General features: G+C 33.3%; 1 protein-coding gene, 2 long non-coding RNA genes and 1 pseudogene across 3 annotated transcripts; 2 read left to right on the top strand and 2 right to left on the bottom strand.

The window, feature by feature from the left end:
- Nucleotides 1-10,573: 10,573 nt before the first annotated feature.
- On the top strand, nucleotides 10,574-14,777 carry LOC147381375 (laccase-17-like). The gene is made up of 6 exons (XM_086430526.1): nucleotides 10,574-10,749; nucleotides 10,894-11,045; nucleotides 11,673-11,917; nucleotides 12,026-12,154; nucleotides 12,540-13,508; nucleotides 14,403-14,777. Exons 1-6 carry the CDS (start codon nucleotides 10,633-10,635, stop codon nucleotides 14,531-14,533), a joined length of 1,743 nt encoding a protein of 580 aa, XP_086286652.1. The 5' UTR covers nucleotides 10,574-10,632; the 3' UTR covers nucleotides 14,534-14,777.
- An 87-nt stretch (nucleotides 14,778-14,864) lies between these two features.
- On the top strand, nucleotides 14,865-17,901 carry LOC147381374 (uncharacterized). Its single transcript, XR_015174609.1, has 2 exons — nucleotides 14,865-15,210; nucleotides 17,463-17,901. It is a non-coding gene; the product is annotated as an uncharacterized LOC147381374 (long non-coding RNA).
- A 1,235-nt stretch (nucleotides 17,902-19,136) lies between these two features.
- On the bottom strand, nucleotides 19,137-19,896 carry LOC147381373 (uncharacterized). The gene is made up of 4 exons (XR_015174610.1): nucleotides 19,866-19,896; nucleotides 19,702-19,770; nucleotides 19,473-19,618; nucleotides 19,137-19,392 (listed from the first exon to the last, which is right to left on the bottom strand). It is a non-coding gene; the product is annotated as an uncharacterized LOC147381373 (long non-coding RNA).
- A 403-nt stretch (nucleotides 19,897-20,299) lies between these two features.
- Nucleotides 20,300-22,998, bottom strand: LOC147381372 (protein FAR1-RELATED SEQUENCE 5-like; annotated as a pseudogene).
- Nucleotides 22,999-25,691: the final 2,693 nt, after the last annotated feature.

Here is a 25,691-nt window from a genome sequence, read left to right as displayed (position 1 = left end):
ATGCATTGTTACCGATAGCAAGATCTTTGGATTCATTGTTCATTATCTCGCACAAAGAGAATGAAAAAAAGATGATCATATTCCAATATCTCTATTGCAAGCATCTTCAGATCTATCTGCTTTAACTTGTGGTTGGGTATAAGTTTGGGGTCTTCAATGTTGTTATGTCCAGTTCACCACGCCATGACAAAGGAGAACTGAAACTGAAGTCAAAGTAAGAAAATGTAAAAATATTATAAAGAAAACAAGGAGAGAAGTATACCTAGTTGGAGGGATCCCTAATCTACAAAAGCTCTCATAGAAGAAAAAGAAAAAAAAAAGGATTGAGAAGAATTGAAAATGTAAGGTGTTAATGTAATTTAAAAAAATATAAAGATTTCCAAAAGAGAAAAAGAAAAATTTTGAAATAAGGAGAATTGATTGTGTGGAGGCACAACGAAAATGGTGAAGAAAAAAAAATGTGCTGAAGTATATGTTCCTTACATCCATCTACATTCCAAATCAAGAAAAAAAAAAAAAAAAATAGGAATTTGAAAAAAAAAAAATGAAGCTTGAAATTTATAATTTATGTAGGAATTCTAATTAGAGAAAAATACCTTCTTGAGGATTGAGAATTCTAACTAGATCTGTGAAAGATTTGAAGATTTTGAATTGATCCAATCTCTTGAATTCGTGATGGTATTGAGGACGTCATCGAAAAATTAAAAAAGAAACCCATTTGTTAAAGATGAGAAAATGAAGGCTTTAGTTATTCTTCAAAGCTTTAGTGGAGGGAAGTATCGTAGCCAAAAGACGTGTGCTTATGGAACAATTTTGAAGAGTTTCAAAACAAATGTCACAAAAGCTGGTTTGTCACATGTAAAAGAAGAAAATGTTGGATTTTAATCCCATGCATCTTGGGTACAAGAAGTTCCACTAGAACTTAGTTGAGGTTTAAAGCTCATTGCATCTTTTTCATGATTGATAAGGAATGGAATTGCTATTGATCAGATACACCTTGGGTACACCAAATTCCAATAGGACTTGGATGCTTTCAAGTCATATTCCAAATTATTGAGGACACAAAACTTCAAGAAAAGTATGTTAGAGGTTGACTCACAACCTCTTGTCTGTTAGTCCCTAATAATTTTTTATATAGGCCAATCCAAAGTCATGCAAGTTGGGCCTATGGTGCCCATATATACTTTAAGTTTTTCTTAAGATAAAACCCATCATACAAGGAAAATGAATGATGTATTCATGCTTTGGCCCGACATCCAATACGACTAACGTAAAAAGTTAGCTTGTATTCGTTGTGGCTCACAAATCCAATCCTAGAGCCTAACATCAAATTAAAAGTTCATGGTGAATGTAATGGACTAAAATACAAAATCCAAGAACCAAGGTGTAATACTTGATAAGAAAAGTTCTTAAAAGATAATGGCATTTTTGTATGCACAAAAAAAAAAAAAAAGAGAGATTTGTCACAAAGGCGAGATCAACAAAAGTGAGAGCATGTTGTCAGTAGGACATTCCGCCAACCAACACTTAAAGAAAATGAAATTGCATATTTCAATTACTTGCTCTGATTACAAGTTCTCAAAGAAGCAAAATACGATCGATTTCAAATTCAATGTACTAGGCTTCAGTAACTTGGAAGACCAAGGCACTAAAACGAAAAAAGAAGATTTCAAAGTTCATTTCAACATGAAGATGAAAGCAACAACAGAAAATGCTCACTTTAGTCAAATGTTTGTACTCTCGACAACGTGATCAAGAATGCTCCACCTTTAGCTACATTACCGACAATGCACCCTCGAGGGGGCATTTGTAAGCATCAAAATTTCAAGAAAACCTTTAAAAAATTTATAAATCAAAAGAAAGTCTCTAGAAACCATAAATGGGCCTTACATATCCAAATTCTAGACCAATTGATTGGGATAGGCCTTCTGAAAAATTAGGTTGGGTTTTCGTAGATAAAACTCATGATCCAATAAATTCAAGTGATCCACGTTAAATTTGGGTCTTACACCCAAATAAATGAGTTTGATCCAATAACAATCTATAGAATTCTCGAAATTGGATTTGGACAAGTTTAACTCTCAAACAAACCAATCACTACTCTTTAAGTTAAGACATAATTGAAAAATTAAATTAGCTTTAAGTCTATAAATACCAAAGCCTCCTTCAATTGGAAGGAATCTGGACCACTTTCTCTCAGAAAATAGAAACTCTTAAGCCCTCCTTCAAAATACAAAGCAAAGCTTTTCAATAGAGACTTGAATTCTAATTCAAAAGAAGATCAAGATCAAAAGGCCTTCTTCAGAAGCCAATAAATCCTTCTCAACCAATAAAACGCAAAGTCTGGAGAGAAAAAAATTACATAAATCTCTACAGAAGATGAAGGTTAAAAATCCTTATTTAAAAACTAAGAAATCCTTCTCAACCGATAAAGTACGAAGTCTAAAGAGAAGAAAATCTACATAAACTTCTACAGAAAATCAAACTCAAAGCTCTTCTTCAAAAGTCAAGAAACCATTCTTAACCGATAAAGTGTGAAGCTTAGAGAGAAGAAAATCTACATAAACCTCTACAGAAGATCAAGCACAAAAAAAAAACCATCTATACATCGAAAGTCACATTCTCAACTAATAAAATACGAAACCTAAAGAGAAGAAAGTTACACACGTCATTTCTATTTTTATACTTGATTGTTAATCAGAGGAAAATACTAAGACCTGTATATCTTTTTTATCAAAATCAATATAAAAAAATCATTTACGATCTTATTTCACGAATCTCGAGGTAGATCTATGAAATTTGTAGAGTTAAAGAGTAAACCCTTCTTAGAGATAATTTTCTCTTGCTAAGTCCATTTCATACACACACATCTACACACACACACACACCATATTTTATTTTACAAAAGAATTAAGAGTCAAACGTGAAAATCTCTCTAGATCTTCACCTAACACTCTAAACCAATAAAAAATAGACCTATAGAGGACATAACAATCATGCATAAGATCCTTAGTCTTTCCAATGGTGATGTTTAATTTATGGATACCTCCGAAAGATTAAACCTACAAAGAGATGTTCCTAAGTGAGCACATTAACCTTTAAAAAAAGTTTAAATTCAAAAAATAGAATTTATGTGAATTTTCATAAAAATCCCAAGCTCACAAAAAATTCCAACAAGTTCCTATTTTCTAAAAATAAATTATAAGATATTTTCTGTAATTTTCTCTACAACTTCCTTTATTTCAAAATCTCAAAAATACATTTTAAAGCTTCATTTATGGTCATATTGGTAATCATCTTTGCATGGGAGGAACAAGGAGCCTAATACCTTCCTTGTCCTTTTATCAAACTCCCTTACTTAGAATTAGTGTGAAGACCTTTCCCATTATCCTTTAGGATATGTGATTCCTTAATTGAATGGTGGAGACTCCAAAACCCAAGTAGATAAGCTCAAACCTTCAAAGATTTCATACCCCACATATCTACATATACTTAAAAAACCTCGCTATGCAAGGAAAAATTAATTTTGAAACTTAGAAATAATCATAATCGAAACAAAAATAAGTTTTTAAACAACACTTGCATAAATTAATAAAACCTATAGATATCCTATGCATAGGAAAATAAAAATTTCACATTAAATTACAAAATATTCACATGAAATTAATGAATAATTTTTTCATATAAAATGACAATTTCCATCACATGCAATAACACTTTTAAACATATGAAATAATAAAAAATTTCACATAAAATGACGATTTTCATTATATGGGATGACACCTTTTGATCATATATATGACAATCACTATCACATGTCATTTTTCAAAAAAATTATGAAATCCAATCATTAATTTAGAAGTTAAAAACCTTAATCGAAATCTAAAAATTAACCAATCACAATTAATTAAACCAATCGAATAGTCTTAGATCTTATCTTTAATCATAAAAAATCCTTAAGACTAATCGGACCTCTCAACGCGATAATTGATTAATCAAAGATCAAAGCATTAAAACATATATTTCAACTAATCGATTTTAGAATTAACCAATCAATACGATTTAAACACATAAATCGATAATCTATCAAACCACACTATCAACAAACCATCCAAGGGAGGAGGAGAGTTCAATTTTTTACTAAGAAAGAACTCTCTATTATAGACGTCTTACTCTACTTTTCTCTCATTTTCCCTCTCATAATCTGTCGTTCTCTCTCACAACGCCTTGTAATAGTCACTACCATGCTCTCATGACATTCTGCGATAACCACCACTACACTCACTCTCACATCTTCACAACAGCTCTACTACGTCTCCATTTACCCATCTTCATTGTAGCTCTACCCCACTATTCATCCACGTTTATAGCAGTAAAACACACATCTCTTCATCTCTCTCACTCTCAATAATCTTTTTGAGAGCATTTTAGTTTCTAATAAATGTTGTTTAGTTTATGCAATTTAAATTTCTAGTTGCAATCGTTTCTTTTATTTCTAATAGCTTAAGAGTTAGATAGTAAAATCTCTTAAAGATAATTTTCTCTTTATAAACCTACCCATGCATACATCTTTGTACACACCACATTGTGAAAGGCAATGAGAAAAGATTTGAGTTTCCTATGGATCCATATATAAACTCCATTGGCCAATAAAAATAGTCATAAAAAGGCATAAAATTATACATAAAAGGTCCCTAGTCCACCTATGATAGTATCAAATCTATGGATATTTTCTAAGGACTAAACTAATAAAAAGATGCTCCTAAGTGGGCACATAAACCTTTAACAATGCTTGAGGGTTCAAAACGATTGAATCCAAGTGAATTTTCACAAAAATCCCAAGCTCACAAAAATTTATTGCAATCAACCCTGTTTGTTTTTTAGCTTGCACACTAACTTTTTTTTTCTCCATTTCACAAAATCAGATTATAGTCGATTTTTCCTAAATCTTCTCTATAATCTCCTCTATTTTCAAAACCCAAAAATGAATTTCTTATATCTCTTATAGTCAATCTATTGCTAATCATCTTTGGATAGTAGGAATAAAGTGTCTAACACCTCCCTTGTCCCTCAACCAAACTTCTTTACCTTAGTTCTCTAGGTAGACTTTTGACCTTTATCTTTTGGATATGTGCGTCACTATATTAAAAATAAAACTAAATTTAAAGGCTCAATTATGTTGTCCATTCACACCTTAATTGAATGATGCCGACTTATTTATCCACATAAATGAGCTCAATACTTTGAAAAGTCTTGAATTTCCTTAGTCTATATTGGTCAATGAGTTGCCTTATTGATTTTTGTGTGTTGGGACTCACATTAATTCGCACATTGTGTATTAATGCATATCATGTGGATCTTGCAACTAATAAAAAAATTACAGTGTTTTGAGAATTCCCTAATGCAAATTGTGAAAGAATGATGAATTTGTAATTTGAGAAAATCATGACCATGGGATTTGATTGGTAGAATAATATAAAATGATGATGATTTAATTGATCAATTTGACATATAAATGATGCTGATGTTTAAATCCTTGGATTTTGACCTTTGACTTAGATTTTCCTAATTTTAACCCTAGGATATTAGCTTGACCTTAATCTCTCCCTTTGACTTTGGGATATCTAAGTCATAGTAGAGACCAATCACTTTGATATGGTTCGGTGCTTTACACCTTCCAAAATTCGTAACTTGATCCCTTGCCCATTTTCTCTTACCCATGGACTGACCCAAGTCCTTTTAGAATCAATTTATAATTCCTGGCCCTAAATTAGGTGGCGACTACCCATTTCCTCATAAATACCCTAATTTACCTACTTTTTATTATTTGTAAAAAGTGTCAAGGCGCTTTCAATTTCAACGAAGACTTCTGAATACATTTATTCCTTAATGAGAGATGATCTATTATTAGGGGCCGCTTTAGATCTTAATTATTAAGCAAATTTAAACAAAAATTTATATATATATATATATATATATATAATTTCAACCTACAGTGACGACCATACCTAACCGTTGGTAAAAGTCTAAAAAAAATTTAATATTATTTTAATTTTTTACAAATATATAGCAATGGCCACTACACCATCGCTATAAGACATACAGGGATAGCCACTGGCTATCACTATAGATATAATTCGAGCCACCAAATGAATTTTTCTAGAAATTTTTTCATGCTAAATTATTTTGTAGTGATGATTTTTACAATGGTAGCCAGATCCATGAGAGTCACCCTAACTTTCACTATAACATTTTGGACAGTTTTGTAAGAGTTATATAACTCTAGACATTTTATTGTAATTTTTTGTTTCATGGGTAGATGCGGCTTCCCCTTGCTTTTGTATGTTAGTTTTATCTCATTAGTACCACTTTATTGCTTGCTTAGTAAATAAATAAATAAGAGTCGTGCTAGAACAACATTGAAATGTACATCAATTTGGACGATTTTGTAGGTCTAAAGTTGTGATTTTGTCACTTTTGACTATAATTTTTTGTACCATGCGCATATGGCTTCCCTTACTTTTGTAAGTTAGTTTTCTCTTATTGGTACCACTAAGTTAGTTTTCTCTTATTAGTACCACTTTATTGCTTGCTTAACAAATAAATATATAAATATACAATCAGATGAATAATATGTATTTGTTGTGTGATGGAAAGAAAATAGTGGGTTACAGTTTCAACTTTCTGATCTTTAAGACTCTAAATTAAACATTAAGCTCTTTTATTTCCTTTTTAATTTGTTTATTCTTTATATATCGATAAGCTCAATGGTTAGTGTCTTATTAAAAAAAAATATTAAAAGTTTGAAGTAATAACGAAACGGAACAAGTCTTAGTCGACGTAAGCATGTTAGATAGTATGGGTTTGTTCTTTACAGAAGCCAGCTCCAGCTACAGAAACTGGCTTTTGGAAAAGGCAGAAGTATAGAGCTTGAAAAGGCACATCCAACAGAAAACTTGTTCGTTGTAAAAGCACATACGCTAGAAATTGATGTTTGTTTGACAGTTTTTTATTACTAGATTTTGATAAAATGAATTAAAATACTCTTAATGTTGATAATACACCTACAATGCACAAAAAATCAGCAGAATATCTTAATAACTATATAATTACACTAAATATATATATATATATGTCTATATGGGTCCCTTTCCGCACCCAACCATTCGCCCAACATGTTTTGTCCTACATGGGTTAGAGGTTTTGGAATGGGCTGATTTTTTGTGAAGATGATCTCTATGGTGAGGAGATCATCCTCACCAAAAATCCGCCCATTTCAAAACTTCTAACCCCATGTTTACAAGTTGAAAAATCGTGGACTGTCCATTTTTGGTAAACCATTTGTGATGGGGTTAGAAGTTTTGGGATGGGCTGATTTTTGATGAGAATGATCTCTATTGTGAGGAGATCATCCTCACCAAAAATCAGCCGATTCCAAAACTTCTAACCCATGTAGGACAAAACATGTTGGGCAAATGGTTGGGTAAATGGTTGGGTGTTGAATATTTCCTATATATTATATATATATATATATATATATATATATATATATATATATATATATATATATATATATATATATATATATAGGAAGTTTCAATTGATTTTTATATTAAAAAATTATAAAAATAATTATTTTCAATTGAATTAAATTTATAAATTTTTTTTAATTTTATCGAAATTTTGGCAGCATGTCCTCTTAAAAATGAACATATGATAAAGAAAATACCTGCATAATACACAATCCAACATCCACATAAAAATGAAGGGCATTTTGATAATAAAGTAGTGATGATGAATTACTTTTGATCTTGGTAGTAAAGATGAAGGGTATTTTAGTAATTTCCTTTTATTTTTTAAGGTAAGTTTAGTTGAAAATTTGATTAAAAATGAAGGGTATTTTGATAATTTTTTTATTTTTTTAGGGTTAAGTTTGGTTGAAAATTTGATTAAAGATGAAGAGTATTTTGATAATTAGAAAATATGATGAATATTTGGTAATTCCCTTTTTATTTTTTATGGTTAAGTTTGGTTGAAAATTTAAATAAAGATAAATGGTACTTTAGTAATCTCATTTCATTTGTCAAGATTAAATTTTGTTTGAAAATTTAATTAAAGATGAAAGGTATTTTGGTAATTACACTTGAGTCATTTTACGTTTTTGGCTTCCCGTAAAAGCCATTTGAAGAATCCTCTCTTAGGCAACTTCTTTTAGGAATCACTTTTGGGCTTCAATTGAAATCCGCAGTAGCTAAAAATGCCCAAACGAATATCATTTATTGGTTTTTAAGGCTTAAAAGTAGAAAAAGCAAAAAAAAAAAAAAAAAAAAAAAAAAAAAACCTGACTTCTAAAGCCCAAAAGAACAGGGCCTATCAATCACCAATCAAGCAATGTTTTTAAACGACTTGATGGAGAGCTTGATTTGAGACATTTGACTTGGCTACCAAGAATAAAGGTTGGCATTTGGCAACGTTGGAAGGTAATTAATATTCATTTGGAACCACCTTAAAATACATAGAATTACACAAGAGGAAATTATCAAACGCCATCTTATGGGATCAAATTGTAAAAAATATGTCAAAATTTGAAGAAAAGAAAAAGAAAACAACAAAAACTTTGACTCCACGTTTGACACAAAGGATTTGCATCAAAGTCGTATGGAAAAACCGTGGATCTCTTGATGGGATCACACAAAATATCATTTTGGTGGATGACTTTTAAACATTATTTTTTAGCACTTTTAATGGATGATTTCCAACCATTACAAATTATTAATTTGGATACTTAAATGCTTATAAATATTTTTCTAACTAGGTCCACAAAGGAATGATATCTGGACAATCATTTACAGATTAGTGAAGCATAAAATAAAATTAAATATGATCCAAGGCATTTGTAGGGATTAACATCAAGTTTTTGTATGATGGAGAATAGCAAGCAAATTCACCTTCAAACTTCATAAATTGCTCTTTTTGGTGCAATACTTTATTTTATTTTAGTATGTACATGTAGTTTGATGGAAAATCATGTACTCAAACATGGATTCTAAACATTTTAGATAAGGCTAAGCTTATGAAAATTGATATGATGTAAAATGCAAAACTGAGATGGATGCATGTACGAAACCATACATGTTCTAATACATTATGGAGTTTTCTACAAGGCAAATGATGATGTAACATTGAAATTTACATCGTTTCATACATTGCTGACATAGATGCATGTAAGGAACTATTAAGGCTTTTCATCGAGATAAGAGTGAAAAACATCATGGTTCTGTGGGCACCTCCACATCAGCAATGTGTGAAACGAGGTTAATTTCAATTTTACTCTAGCTCGACTCTTTTTACAGTCCTCCTGGATAACACAATATATATTTTTCATCCATCCCTTCAAAGTGTGTGAATTATGTATATGTGATAGTTAGTTTAATTTCATGCCACGTGGAACAATTTTTTGAGTCTATCAATTCATAATGTTGGGCCTTTATAAGCTTCATTGATCTGTATATTATAATGCATTGAGATAATTATTAATATTTTTTATTAGAAAGGCTATTTATTTATGAAAATAAACAAACTAAGTTAGTTGGCACTTTTTTTATTTTTATTAAAAGAGAATAATTTTTATTTAAAAAGAAGAGAGATTATCAGGCAAACCTATCTGAAGCAATTTTATCACAAAAACTCCCTTACTTTATCAAGCTCGTTACCTCAACAAACCTTTATGAATCAAAGTGCCATGACTAACTTACCAAGTGCCGTTGGGCCACATGAATTATCAAATTTGAAATCCAACAGCATAAACTTGTAGATTACTTGGAAAAACTCAGATTCAAGAAGAAAAAAAGAAAAAAAAAATTCTTTTTGAGCTTGATCGTAATTGTTGAAAATGGATGACTACCGAACTCGTTAAAACTAAATTTGAACGGTGACTCGCAAAGTTTTCAACATGATATATAGCTAAAAGTATGATCCACCCAACTCCAAACTCCCTAGCATTTTACACAAGGTCAAAGATTCAAGTTGACATATTAAAATATTTGATAATTGAGGGAGGCATGTCAAATATAGCTAGCTCTTCAGTAATGTAATCTAAAAATTGTAGCGGTTTTTTTCCCCCTCATGCACGGTAATTGAAGTAGTTCGTTCATATTATAGACATATAGTGCGTCTTTGATATAATTTTCCTTAAAACTTAAGCATGATGAGGAGATTAAAATAACTAAAATATAATAAATGGATTTAGATCATAAACTAAAACTAGAAATTTAAAGCAAAAATTATCCAAACATTCACGAAGCTATTTTAAGAGTACTTAAGGAATCTTGTCTGTAGGGAAAAGTTTAACGGATAAAAGAAGGAGATCTGATAGATTGACTTTGGCAACACTCTAAAGTTAAGCTTGACCAACTGTTGGTCCAACTTAACTTCCAGACCATCTGTCTTTAATGTATATTTTTCTCAATTTCTCATCACCTAATCAACAACCCATATACGTGCTTTTATCGTTATTTTTTTTCTATATAAACGACCTTCAGAGCTTTCATGTTTTTGTACCCAAACATTTTGTTGTTCAACAATCTTGTCTCTCATCATCTTCGCCAGAGAGACCGATAGAGATAAAGAAGGATGGGTGCACCTTCTTCATCACAAGTTCCTATTAGAGCTTTGATCTTTTTATTGGGTGCTTTGTGGCTCTTCCCTGGGTTCATTGATGCAGGAATAACAAGACACTACAAATTTGATGTACGTGTTGCATGCATGGCCTATATATATATATATATATATATATATATATATATATTTTTTTTTTATTCGTGTTTTTATAAATTAATGAATAATGGGTGTTTTCATGTCTCTCTGTTATTATTATTATTTTTTTTTTTGCAGATTAAGCTGAAGAACTTCACCCGTTTGTGTAGTACTAAGAGCATCGTGACCGTAAATGATCAGTTTCCGGGACCTCAGATTGTGGCAAGGGAAGGAGACCAGGTGATTGTTAAGGTGGTTAACCATGTTCAGAACAATATCTCTATCCATTGGTATGGAACTCTCATCTTATTCCCCCATCATTTTAAATTAGTCTTGTTGCTCAAATTTGAGCTAATTAATATTTCTAGATGAAAAAATTACATTTTTTGTTTGATTTTTTGGTTTTTTGGTCTTGATATGGTAAACTGGACTTGAATCCATGGCCTAGCTCAAAGTTTCATTGCAATACTCAGGGGTGGAGTCAGGATTTTCTTTTAGTGGGAGTAAACTACTTAGGTTTTTGGTTAGAAGTGGAAGAAAATGATATTCAGAGAAGGGTAAATGGGGCATGTAATTCGTTGAAAGTATAGCGGTATCTCAAAGTTCTGTGTGAGGGTGGGGATTGCCCCCACTGACTCCTTATATGGGTCTAGAGACTAATGAGAAAACACATGATCCCAGCTATTAAAACATAAAATCCAATGGTAATGGGATTTATCCTTGGGAGAATTAAATAACATCATGATATGTATTATAACTCCTGATCATTTGATATCTATTATAAAAGGCTCATGTCGAATTTACCCCTTTTTTCACATAGTGAAAAAGCAAGCATATTGGGATGCTGTTAGTAAAAGTTGGTGTGGCAAAAGAAGCTCGCTTTTTTTCCCCATAAATGGTGAACAATGTAATTACAGGCATGGAGTTCGACAACTTCAGAGTGGATGGGCAGATGGACCAGCCTATGTGACTCAATGCCCAATACATACTGGCCAGACCTACGTCTACAACTTCACTATTGTGAATCAGAGAGGGACTCTATGGTGGCATGCCCACATATCATGGTTGAGATCAACTATTTATGGACCCATCATCATCCTCCCTAAACTCGGTGTTCCTTACCCATTCGCTAAACCATTCAAGGAAATCCCAATTATCTTTGGTAAGTAACAATTATCAAGATCAAATGATTGAATTATGTCACTTTTTTCTCTTACATATCTACATTTTACAAGCTACATTTTTGTTTATATATAAATACAAAATCCAGGAGAGTGGTTTAAGGCAGATCCTGAGGCAATTATCAGCCAGGCTTTGCAGACAGGAGGAGGCCCAAACGTCTCTGATGCCTACACCATTAATGGACTTCCTGGGCCATTGTACAACTGCTCAGCAAAAGGTAACATTGCTAATGAGGGCGCTTTATATTTATTTATTTTTTATCCATATAATAAGAAGAAAAAGCCCACCTAGTAAAGCTATCAATATTGGGCCTGTAGAGGGTTGAAACCCCACTCCTATGCCTCAAATATGTCCCCTTAGATCTGTATCTCAATTAATCTACTTTTATTGCATTTATTGATAGATCTATGGGGAAAGATTTGAGATTTTGGAATTGGGTTTCAGCACTCCTCCATGGGTGTATACGATTTGGACTCAATGTATAAATCTTAGACATCGTCTTTAAATTTAGCGTTTGGTGGGTTGTAAAAAATGTTGGTGTGGCAATGTAAGATTTTCATTGTTATTCCTAGTTTTGACATATGGGGTGGCCTCCCACACAGATACGTTCAAGCTGAAGGTGAAGCCCGGAAAGACATATCTCCTACGATTGATCAACGCTGCACTCAATGACGAGCTTTTCTTCAGCATTGCAAACCACACATTTACTGTAGTCGATGCCGACGCTGTTTACATTAAACCTTTTGAAACAAAGACACTTCTCATCACTCCAGGACAAACCACCAATGTCCTTCTCAAAACTAAACCTCGCTTCCCCAATGCCACATTCCTTATGTTAGCAAGACTATATGCCACTGGCCTTGGCACATTCGACAATTCCACCACTGCTGCCATCCTCGAATATGAACCACCCTCTCATTCCTCTTTCACCAATTCAATTAAGAAACTCAAACTCTTCAAACCACGCCTTCCTCCTCTTAATGATACTTCATTCGCCACGAATTTCACAAAAAAGTTCCGTAGCTTGGCCACTACCCAATTCCCCGCTAATGTCCCACAAACTGTCGATAAAAGATTCTTCTTCACAGTGGGATTGGGAACAAACCCTTGTCCTACAAACCAAACATGCCAAGGGCCCAATGGAACTATGTTCTCAGCTTCTATAAACAATGTCTCCTTTGCTATGCCAACCATAGCGCTCATGCAATCTTATTTCTTGGGAAAATCTTTGGGTGTCTACACAACTGATTTGCCTGCCAACCCAATTATTCCATTCAACTACACTGGAATACCTCCAAATAACACTATGGTGAGTACTGGGACAAAAGTGGTGGTATTGCCCTTCAACACAAGTGTTGAGCTGGTGATGCAGGACACAAGCATACTTGGCACCGAGAGCCACCCTCTTCACCTTCATGGCTTCAACTTCTTCGTAGTGGGGCAAGGATTTGGAAACTATAATCCCAATACGGATCCTGCAAATTTCAATCTTGTCGACCCTGTTGAGAGGAACACCGTTGGTGTGCCATCCGGTGGATGGGTTGCTATTCGATTCCTCGCTGACAACCCAGGTGTGTACTATATCATTTCAACTATTATATATGCTTATATGCTTGGTAATCAAGTTTGGATATGGCAATTGTTTGATGGAGTTACGGTTATTTGGATAAAAAGTTTCAAGAGTTTTCCAAACTAATGGTCATTTAAAAAAAACAAATCATCAATTTTGCTGATTAACCGATTTATCTTTGTTTGTTAGAGCAGACACCTTTCTGTCAAAAAAATCCCAAATTTGTGACTATGGTTATAACTGGGTCCATATTTCTATATCTTATGCAAATTATTGCCAGCAAGAATGATTGGACTTTCCAGCGAACCATGAAGATGAATTATTGATATTCTTATGACAATTGCATGTCCTTTCTTTAAAGGACAATACAATTACTGGTAGGTGATAGAGGTAATTCCTTGGAGATAATGTACATGAGATTCACTCTATCATTGTAATAATAATGCATCTCATAACATATCCTATGGATTTAGTTGAGCATCAATTAAGATTAATTCCTTGGATTACATTAGATTAATTGATAATATTTCTGTCAAAATTTTAAAACTCGACTCAAATGTCTACCAAGTAGAGTCAAGCCAACAACTTGTGAGTCAGATCAGATGAGTCAAATAAAAAATGTTTTAATTTTTTTTTATTTAATCTAGTTTGTAACTTAACTCAGTGCATATTTTAGCTGACTCAATCAAATTTCAGAGTTGACTCAATGATTTGTCAAGTTAATTCCATTAGTTGGTTTCATCAAATTTTGGTGCCAAATCACCTTGAAATACTATGCTTTCTATATTAGTGATCCATTGTTGAATTTATATAAATGTAGGACTAATGTAAAAAAGTTTAAAATATGACAATATATATAAGTGGGCTAATTGTATTATTTTGTAAATGATGACAGGTGTATGGTTTATGCATTGCCACCTGGAAATCCACACAAGCTGGGGCTTGAAAATGGCTTGGGTCGTCTTGGATGGGGAGCTCCCCAATCAGAAGCTGCCACCTCCGCCATCTGATCTACCCAAGTGTTGACTTCCAGATTCAACTAGTTTGATAGGAAGCTATCTTTCGTGATTTTTTTAACTTATTATTTTCCTTTATTATGTTTTGTTTCATTTTTTAATTTCCTTTCCCCTACCAGAAAAAAGGAGTAGCAAAGAAGCATTTTAACCAATTGCAATTGATGATTGTTTTGTTTGGTTGACCTTTTAATACCAACCCCTCCATTGAGGATGAAAAGAGTTCTCGAGAATGTTTTGTAATAATGTGAATTCAATATTTAACGGGGGTCTCAATAATAATATGATGTCACTTCCATTAAACTTTATTTATGACGTTTTTAAAAATTGGTTTTTGAATAGAGTCCGGCTCTCCCACGGTCGTTCGTGGGAAAGTAGTATGCGAACTACTGTTATTGCCGTTCGATTTCGTAACTACAAATCTCAAGATAATTGCCACGTCAGCCACTTACCACGTCAGTCTCCTCCTCCTCCTTCTCCTACGCACTCCAACTAAGAAAACCCAAATTGCTAGGGTTTCTCTTCCAAAATTGAATCAGCAACCAACCTTTCTTCTCTATAACGTGGATCAAGCTCTGATGAATGAAAAATCAAGCTTCGAAGATAGAAACTAACGAAGCCCATGCCATCAGAAATCAAGATTCTATCTTTGTCTGCTTCGATACATGATTCCGAACAAAAACACTACTGGTAACTTGAAATCTTCTTCTTCTTGCTAAGTCCAATGAACCTTCTATTTAGTTTCTCTTATTTTCTCTCTAAGTCTCCATGTTCTGAGTTTCTTTTTTTGGTAATTGGATTTTTCTTGCTCTCATGATCTTGGGTGTTTTGGTTCTGATTTTGAATTTTGGACAGATTTAAGAGATTTTGATGTTTGGTTTTGGATTTATTCCTAAAATAGCTAACAGTGAGAGACCCATTTCTCTTTTTTACTGTCTCTAATTAATTTGATCCACTGGATGTTTGAAGAAAATCCCCAAAGGGATTTCTTGTTAAGCATGTGATTCTTGGAAAGCCATACTCTGTTATCCTCCTATTGATTTGTTTGGCCTTATATGTGTGTGTGTAGGCACACTACTTGTTGGGTCTACGTAGATATTGGTGGAATGGGGGTCTTTGCATCCTCTAGTGTGATTGCCCAAGTCCAGAAAATATGTCTAATTGTCACTACATAGACTCATTGCTTTCACCTATCCCATAGTTCGTAAAATTCCTAAGTGTTAATGTGCCTTCTCATCAGTACTTTAAGTTGAATCTGAATGATTGGTTTGACTACATTGTTGTAATAACATTTCCAACTCATGGGGATTTGACTAAGTTTGTGAATTGTACCAAACTAGCTTGGAAAACTCTTGGGGTTAATTGTTGTGATTTGAGATTCATCAAAGTTAATTTGTAATTAGGATTTGTTGTTAATTTTGTAGTTTAGAAGAATAAAAAGTTTGATAAACATGATTCATATATATATATGGGAGCGGTTCAGCAGCCCCATTATGGTGCCCCACATGGTGCCACGCATTTTTAAAAACATGGGTTACAAGCTTTGGAATGAGCTGATTTTTTGTGAGGATGATCTCTATGATGAGGAGATCATCCTCACCAAAAATCAGCTCATTCCAAAACTTCTAACCCCATCAAAAGTGATTTACAACAATTGGATGGTCCACGATTCTTCAACTTGTAAACTTGGGTTAGAAGTTTCAAAATGAACTGATTTTTGGTGAGGATGATCTCTTCACCATAGAGATCATCCTAAAAAAAAATCAGCCTATTCCAAAACTTGTAACTCCATCATAAGTAATTTACAAAAAATGTGTGGCACCATAAGGGGCTGCCGAACCGCTCCCTATATATATATATATTTTTTTTTTGCTAAGTAGATCAATTGTATTAAAATAAACCAATCGGTTGAGGTAACCGATGTCCAACCTTTTTATACATATCATTGGCAACCTTTGTTAACCAAACTTTGTTATACATATCCATCACTGGGGTCTATAGGTTTCAAAGGTTGGGCAAGTAACAAGTTTTCTGATATTTAGTAAATGAATTCTGATGAACTTATGCCACAGTGATCATTCCAAAGGTTGGACATGGGTTTTGTATGTTATTGCAACTCAAACCACATTGAACTTGATCCAATGGTACTTTCATATGACCTAAACAAGAAGAACTAGAGGGTAGTTGGTGGCTTGCTGCGTCTTATCCTTAGAACCTTGAAATATGTCTAAGATGTTAAACGAATTTGATGACATCCCACAGATTGTGCTGGGTTTATGTGGGGGAGGTTTATAGATCTACAAGTACATGGGGTTCCATTTGTAGGTGAAGTTGGATGATGTTTGGGGGCATGTAGGATCACCCTTGGTGCTTCAGTCGCCACTTCAATGTGATTAGGTTTGCCCGTGATAAGAAAGAGGGTGGTAAGTTTACTTGAAGCAATGTGCAATTTGCAGATTTTTTTAGAGACATGAGTTTTTGGATCTACCTTTGAGAGGGGCATCCATCACTTGAGGACAAGATTGGGCAATTATGGATGAGGATGCTTTGAACCTATGGGGAAATGACTGAAACTTAGATTTTGAGGACATTAGCTAGAAACAGAAGTTGAGGTTGAAAACTTCTCACTAAGGGTAATTGATGCATCATCGTCACTGTCAAACGGTGGTGTGTCCATCTTACAGAGATAAATGAACCAAGGAAGATAAACTGATGGGTATTCAATAGTTTGGCCATCATTAAATTGCAATTCAACAGCAGTATTAATGCCCTATGGTTTGATCTTCCAGGATTTAATGAATTCTGTCATAGATCCAAAAAGATTGTCTTTTAAAGGCTCCGTTGGGTAAATTATAATTTATTGCTTTCTAGTTCTATGATATTTCCTTGGATGAATTAAACCTTTTTTTTTTTACAGATACGTTACAATATTGTTTACTCAGGTCACAGAGAATGGAAAGCAGGAACGCCATCTGGTTGCAACGGTGGGCAAGTTCAGTGTGATATGGAACTTCCAGCAGGTGAAGAACAGTTCACATGAATGCTACCAAAACCAGGATGGCCTGAAGAGCTGCTACTGCTACAAGATCGTCCTCAAAGAAGAATCTATTGTTGACAGTCGCTTTATGCATGAAAAGTTTGCTGTTAGCGAGTCTCCTGAAGCACCACTGGTGGTCGCGACTCCAATGAAAGTCAGCTCCTTCAGCATATCCAGTAGACACTGAATAGCCTTTGTTATGTTTTTATTCTTGACTGCATTTAGACAGACAACTGTATTCTAGACTGTTGGTTATTAACCTCTTCTAATGATTTAAGTTTTAAAGATGGGAGGTTTATTTGGTTGAAACATTATGATTGATTGGCAACTTCTCATTTGCTGCTGATGGTTGTTTTTCTAGTGTTACATTTTTTTTTTTTTTTTTTTTTTAAAGTTTAAAATCTCCAATAATCTAAATACTAGAAGGAAGATTCTCAGAGTATTGCCATGATCTAATCTTGATAGGGATCGATGTCTACATGCTGGGAAAGCCACCTGTTTTTCTTCAAGTTAATGAAGCCTTGCCCAGGCATGAAATTGTTCAAATAATGAAGCCTGCTTTTTTATGCTTGAATCGCTCGATGAATTCATGAATCAATTTAATATCAGAAAAAGAGTGTATTATGCTGATGCTTTGTGTCTAGTGCATCAATTTGGTGATCCAGTCGACTGAGCGCCTCACCAAGGTTTAAATTATGTCCTAGTGCGACGTCCCGTTCAGTATAATATCAAGATGATCTCTAGTGAAACACTCCCTAGACATTTGCTAACATGCAATCTTTCAAGATCGTTGTTTCCTTGTATTGGATGAAATTGGAATATCATGGCCAAAATATTGAGACAGTACAAAAATTTCAAGGGAAAATTACTTAAAAGACCTTGATGGATGTTTTTTTTCTTCTAAATAATCCTTAATTTTTTAGTGGTATCTTAATACTTTATTTAATTAAAAAATTATTTCTTAGTGGTCCCTAAACCTCAGCTCTCGTTATAATGATTTTGAAATACCAAAACTACCATTTTTCTCATCTTTTTCACATCTTAATTAGGTTTTTCAACAGCAATTGCAATCATTTCCAATAATTTTTTTTTTACAATGAATGACAAATGGAGAATGATATACTCTTAATTTTAAATATTGGAATGTATTTTTTTATATTTATATCGACAATTTATATATAAAAAAATAATAAAATACAAAAATTGAGATTCTAATTTTTGTTATGATCACGTTGTAACTTTTAATTCAAATGTCTATTTCGCAACTATGATATATATATATTCAAGGACATTTATCCAATATTGTAGTACACAAAAAATAATAAATAAATAAAATCTGCATCACATTTATAATCACATGCTAAAATATACTGTATTTATTTAAGATCTACATGAGAAATAAAAAAAATTGAGAAACCTGCAGAAAGTGGAGTTATAGCATTTAAGTGACTTATGAATGATAGTGACCACTATTAAATCATAACAATACCAAGCCATAATCTCACATTAATCAACATGGTCTATCTTATCTGAAATACCCTAAATAATATAAATAAAGAATAAATAAAAATATTCCAAGTAATTCCAAATAAGTTAATAAAATGATATTACAATCCCTTTCAAAACTAGAAAAACTAAACAAATGATTGAATGCCTTCCTCGATTTCTCTGCACATCCAATAAATTTTTGTGATTCTCCAACCATACACTTGTAGAGATCCACTATTATTTTATTATTAAACACTACTTTACTAAACACCTTTTGCTTCCCAACTTCTTATAACCTGCAAATCTTCTATAACTCTTCAGAATCAGCTCCCATGTATGTCCACAATCTACACCATAAAAAAATGTCAATTTAAAAGGAAATTTTGTGCGTTATTAAGACAATGAATACCTGATATTGATTACATACCAACAAAAAAGATGATTAATTCCTTAGTTATTAAGATCAATGAACACATTGTCACGAGATTGATTTGGATTCACCGCATGATCTGGATTAGTGGATGTCTCATCATGTCGTGTTGTACAAACATTATTGCCAACCACGAAGGATTCCTATACGACCATTCATTTTCAGTATATTTTTTTAAATTAACAATATGATTTAAAATGTCAAAAATTGAAGTAAATTTTGGTACCTGACTTAAATAAGAAAGTCGAAAATCGGATGCATCTGATGATGGTTGGATAACATCCATGTAACAGCCCTATAAAATTAATTTATCAAAAGGTCAAATTAAACATAATAATGAATGAAATCAAATGAATAGGATCACTTATTTAAAGTAGAAAATTTACTTACTTGACTTAAATTATATAACTCTCTGTCATTATTCCCAAAAGATATGGACTTGATATATGAATGGAACCTCCAATTGAACTTTTTGAGGTCTGTTAACTACATGGACCAATAATATAAATTATCAAAATATATTTAATCTTTACTGTGTATGTAATTATTCGTGAAGTAATAAATAATGTTAAAGGATACCTGACTGTATGGCCTGACTTTCTTTGTATTTTTTTATTGGCATTCGTCTTTCTCTTTGATAACTTATCAACCCATGATAGTAATCTCTTAGGTCGCCCCTTATGCTTCACAACAGGTGGATCAAGTAATGGCTTCTGATTTTTTAAATGGGTTTCTGAACTTCTTAAACTTGTTTCACCACTATGTTCTCTTTCAATACTTTTATTGGGCTCCTTAGGGTTGATTGTTACATTTTTTATGCAACTTCAATATCTCTTAATGTATTGTAGGCCATGCATCGCCACCTTATACACTTCAGTAGATATAGAAGCCTTAGTCGCGATATTGATCGCTTCTTGAGAAAGTTTGCGATATCTAATTGCAGTAGCGTCATGAACATTGTCTTGAATTTCTTCACCTTTATTGAACACCATAGATCCAGACTTCGCATCTCTTGTCCACCTTTTAATATATAACGAGCTAGAAGAATTTGAACATCTTCAACTACAAAAATCTTCAAGATGTGTCTACATAGATAACCTGCAAATTCAAACAACTGGCAACTACAGGTAGCACTTGTGTCAGAAGAGTCATATGTAATAGTACGGATCAATTGCTCATGTCCCTCCATCCACAAATAATATATGCTTCTTGTTCCAATTACCTTAACTTTTCTATGACGATAAGAAAATGCTTGAAATAGTTGTTCTTGAAACTTCTGAAAGATTATTCTTGTGTAGACTCTTGTGCTGCTTCCTTCTCAATTTTCGTGGAAATCTTAAAACTGGCATTTTATAAGTAGTATCATAATCTTCATTATTTTCTGCCTCTCGCCTATCCAAAACAGCTCTTTCATATTGATTAACAAACTCAAATAAATGCATACCTTTTTTTAGGTATTTATCAAAATAAGAATTTATGCTTTCACTTCGTTGGGTCGTATACATAGCTGCACAAAATATGTCACGGGTGTAAACTGATGCCCATTTTTCTCGTTTTTCGAATAACTTTGTCAACCACTTATTTTCTCTTAAGTTATACCTCTCAATCATTTGTGCCCAGTTAATCTCAAACTCTTCAATTGTTTCATTTCCATACAAACAATTATTGAACTCACGGGAAAAATCTTTATACGAATTAATTGTATGAGGTATATTTTTCAATGCATTTCTGTTTATATGCCACAAGCAAAATCTGTGTCGGACGTTGGTAAAATCTGATTAATAGCTCCACCAATAGCTGATTCTTGATCAGTAAGAATTACATTAGGTGTTTTCCATTCATTGCCATCATCCATGATTTCATCACCACATACAAAAGATTCCTCCGTTTCAGAATAAAGTAATGCACCACCAAATAATATTGTTTGATAATGATGATTGACGCCTACAATTGGTACAAACGGCATACCATACATATTCGTTCCATATGTGGGGTCAAAACATACAACATCTCCAAAGTAGTGGTAATCCATTCTCGACCTAGCATCAGCCCAAAAAAAATTTGTCATGTGACCCTCTGAGTCAACTTGAATGGAATAAAAAAATGAAGGATTCTCCATTTGTTGACGTTGAAGATAATCAAGTACAGCTTGAGCATCACCTTTTTCTAATTTCCCTTGACGTTTTGTACTCAAATAATTATTTGCATCTTTTCTTGTAAAACCAATGTTACGAACTCCTCCAGCTTCCGCAGCCATGTAATCCATCATAAGGCTTGTTCTAATTCCTGCTAGACGCATATTCTCAATAGTTTTTCCTTGACTTTCACTTATTTTTCGTTGAGATCTAAGCATATGTCTTTTACTTGGAGTCACAAGGTTATGGTTATGCTCTTCTACAACATGGGTCACAACCCATTTATCTTCCTTTCTCTTTCTTATAGCCATCATTGCCTTACACCCGTCCTTAAATCAGCATAATTCCTTTTTCTTTTTTCAAAAGGTTTGGATCTAGGATCTCGCTTCCCTTCAAGAGAACAACAATAAATACGACCAATCACATCCTTGGTACGTTGAGATTTACTTGATGTATTTTTTCGAATACTGAATCCCATTTTACCTGCATAAGTATTATAGAAATTGTATGCATCTTCTTGAGACTCAAACTCCATTCCAACACATGGACAAAACCCATTCATGTCATCTTCAACTAGTATTCGTGCATCACGAATAATATTATCATTTAACTCATCTTCATTATCTAAATTTTCTTCTTGAATTTTTTTTCCGTCTCCTTCAATTGTATTATCATTTCCTTCAATGCCTTCACCATAACTATAAATGTAAAGTTTTTCATAGTCATCGTCTTTTTGTATATCTGTCGCCTTACCCCCATCATTTTCAAATTCCATTTGGAAATCTATATGAAAAAACGTCAAAATATTACTAGTAAAATTGTTGGAATAAAATACAAAAACAAAATTAAAAACAAAATAAATAAAGACACAATGCCCCTCATTTATGAGTAAAAAATGGCAGTTAAAAATAACCCATACCATCAAAATCCAACCTCCACCCAATGCCAAATAATCAAAAAATACCAAGACTCAATCAATGGCACATACGACCTTTACAAACCAAACCAGGCAAGGGAACTGCATCTCTTAAGGTATAACTTGTGAGAGTTGTTTTTCCTTTTTCTTCTTCTTCTTCTTTTGAGAGGAAAAGGTAAGGGGGTTCGATTCATTTAGGACTTTATGAAGAGTGAATTTTCAGAGAAGCCGAAAGGGAGGAAAGCAAAATTCAAGAAATTCTACGAAGCTAAACATGGTGAAGACCTTTGACAAGTGTAAAAAAAAAATGATTAATTTATAATCTGTGTAATTGTGTTTCTTTTCAAAATAGATTGATAGGTTAAGTCAAAACCAAGGTGGGATTTCGAGTTTTGTTGTGTTTACGAACAAGAAACTGCAAATGTTTCCCATCCACACCTGTTTTTAAGGAGAGCAACCAAACAGAACTCTAATCAATGGTTCATAACCTGTTAAATGAACCCAAAATAAGGGGGGGGGGGGTGTTTTTAAAAAATAAAAAAGGACCCAAAGCTCAGCCCCAACAAGCCCAACCCAAACTAAACATTATGGCCAAGTTCAGGTTTGGAAAATTAATGTTGAGCCGGCCCAATAGAGCTAATATCATAATAGTTTGAATCAGATGTTAATTTGAATTCAAGATTCAAATCCTTAAATCATACAATGAAGAATTCAAATTCAAGACGTCATATTCTGATTCTAAAAAGGGTACCTTCCAGTTCATTAGGAAAAAAAAAGGTAAACTATCCCTAAAACAATAATCCTTGCTTTATCCTCCCAAAAGTGCCAAGCACAAATTACATTTTCTCAAATTTCAACTAGATTGGAAAGATCTCTCCACTTTGCATGGCCTTTGACTGTTTTTGCTTAAACTAAAAAGCCATTTCCTTTGAGTGCTTCCTCAACTAAATTGGATGCTCATTTGCCCTTGGCCAACCTCATGCCCTTGCAAACCTTCTTAAGAAAAATCCCAACAGCACGAGAAAATTGTTGTCACCCTAATACTCAATGTCAATGACTACAAAATTTTGTGAATTTGCACGAGCAAAGAATGGTGTTCTAATACCAAATCACATAAAGGAAGCAGAGCACATTTCGCCCAACCATTTCATCCACTGATTATTTAAAGTGCTTTAGAACTCCTTCAGTCACATTAACCTAAATATTAACCTAATAAATAGAGATCTTCTAGGTGTTAGGTTTATAAACTCCGCCTATGTAGTGTTCCTTTTACACTACATTGCCAGTCCCGAGCACATATAAAGGAGGAGGGTTGTGTCAAGTCGGCAGTCAGTGTAAAAGTCTACCACCCCCTAATATGATTACATGAATCATGATCAGAAATTTCATTCCATTCATGATTGACCTCGAAGAATAGACAACCATGTTGATGAGATCATAACCTGCAAATTCTCCTTCTCAAAAGCTAACTAATATACCACTCCATATAAGTAAAGAAACGAACATCTATCAGGTATACATGATGGGCATAAGTTGACACAAATCATGGAATCACAAATAACCTTAACTGGCTTCAAAGCTAACGACATGCCCAAGAATATTCTGCTTCATAACAACTGCTATACTATGCTTGCATCAAGGCAACACTCTTGTTTTAGAGACCCAAGAATTGGGTTGGTCCAGTCCAAAAACTAACTCTACCCAAACTGCCACTCATGCTATCCTTCAGCCAATTATAGAAATCAAGCTCCAAACTTGACTTTTAGTATCTGAGTCTAAAGAAAAATTTTAAAAAGACAATTCCAAGTTTTGATTGAATTAATGAAATGTCACCAAAAGATTATCTAGCTATTTAGTAGATTAATGTTGAGTAGAACTTCCAGTGAAATTTTCAAAGACACTTCCCTTTTATTTGGGAGCTTCTTTTGGGGATTTTCTTCAAACATCCAGTGGATCAAATTAACTAGAGACAGTAAAAAAGAGAAATGGGTCTCTCACTGTTAGCTATTTTAGGAATAAATCCAAAACCAAACATCAAAATCTCTTAAATCTGCCCAAAATTCAAAATCAGAACCAAAACACCCAAGATCATGAGAGCAAGAAAAATCCAATTACCAAAAAAAGAAACTCAGAACATGGAGACTTAGAGAGAAAATAAGAGAAACTAAATAGAAGGTTCATTGGACTTAGCAAGAAGAAGAAGATTTCAAGTTACCAATAGTGTTTTTTGTTCGGAATCATGTATCGAAACAGACAAAGATAGAATCTTGATTTCTGATGGCATGGGCTTCGTTAGTTTCTATCTTCGAAGCTTGATTTTTCATTCATCAGAGCTTGATCCACGTTACAGAGAAGAAGGGTTGGTTGCTGATTCGATTTTGGAAGAGAAACCCTAGCAATTTGGGTTTTCTTAGTTGGAGTGCGTAGGAGAAGGAGGAGGAGACTGACGTGGTAAGTGGCTGACGTGGCAATTATCTTGAGATTGTTGTAGTTACGAAATCGAACGGCAATAATAGTAGTTCGCATACTACTTTCCCACGAACGACCGTGGAGAGTCGGACTCTTTTGAATATTGGCTGGGAAGTATGTCAGTATATATATATATTTTTAAGGTTAGAAAAAGACAAATTAAAGATATGAAATCAAATAGTCTATGTAATATAAAATAAAGGAAAAATGACCATTCAATTTGTATTTTTTAGAAAATTTATTGAATTAAAGGCTGATTATAGATAATTTGAGGCCGACTTTTTAGAACATTGTGTTTTCAAAAACTTTTTCAAATATTATTTGATGAAATACCTAAAATACCCTTGTAAAACATTATTCAAAGCTTTGAAGAAATTGTCTCTTACTCATTTATGATATACTCCACTTTTGGTACTGTAGGCGTCACAATTTTAAATTGATCCTTATGTGCTTCACAAATTAAAAAAAAAAATAGTCCTTAGAAGTTTATAAATGGATCACAAATTTAAATTAGGCCATTAATAGGGAGCGAGCTCATAAAACTTCAATTTTGGGTTTTCACAAATAAAATCCATAGTCTAGTAAGTCTAAGTGATCTACATATTAAGTATTGTACCCGACACCCAAATAAATGAGTTTGGCCCACCAATAGTCCATAGAATCTTTTAAATCAGATTTGAACAAATTTAGCCTTTA

The sequence above is a fragment of the Akebia trifoliata genome, unplaced genomic scaffold (assembly GCF_017979445.1).
Source record: "Akebia trifoliata isolate Shusen 1 unplaced genomic scaffold, ASM1797944v1 Contig00527, whole genome shotgun sequence".
Taxonomy (NCBI): Eukaryota; Viridiplantae; Streptophyta; class Magnoliopsida; order Ranunculales; family Lardizabalaceae; genus Akebia; species Akebia trifoliata.
This window is presented reverse-complemented; position numbering and strand designations above follow the sequence as displayed.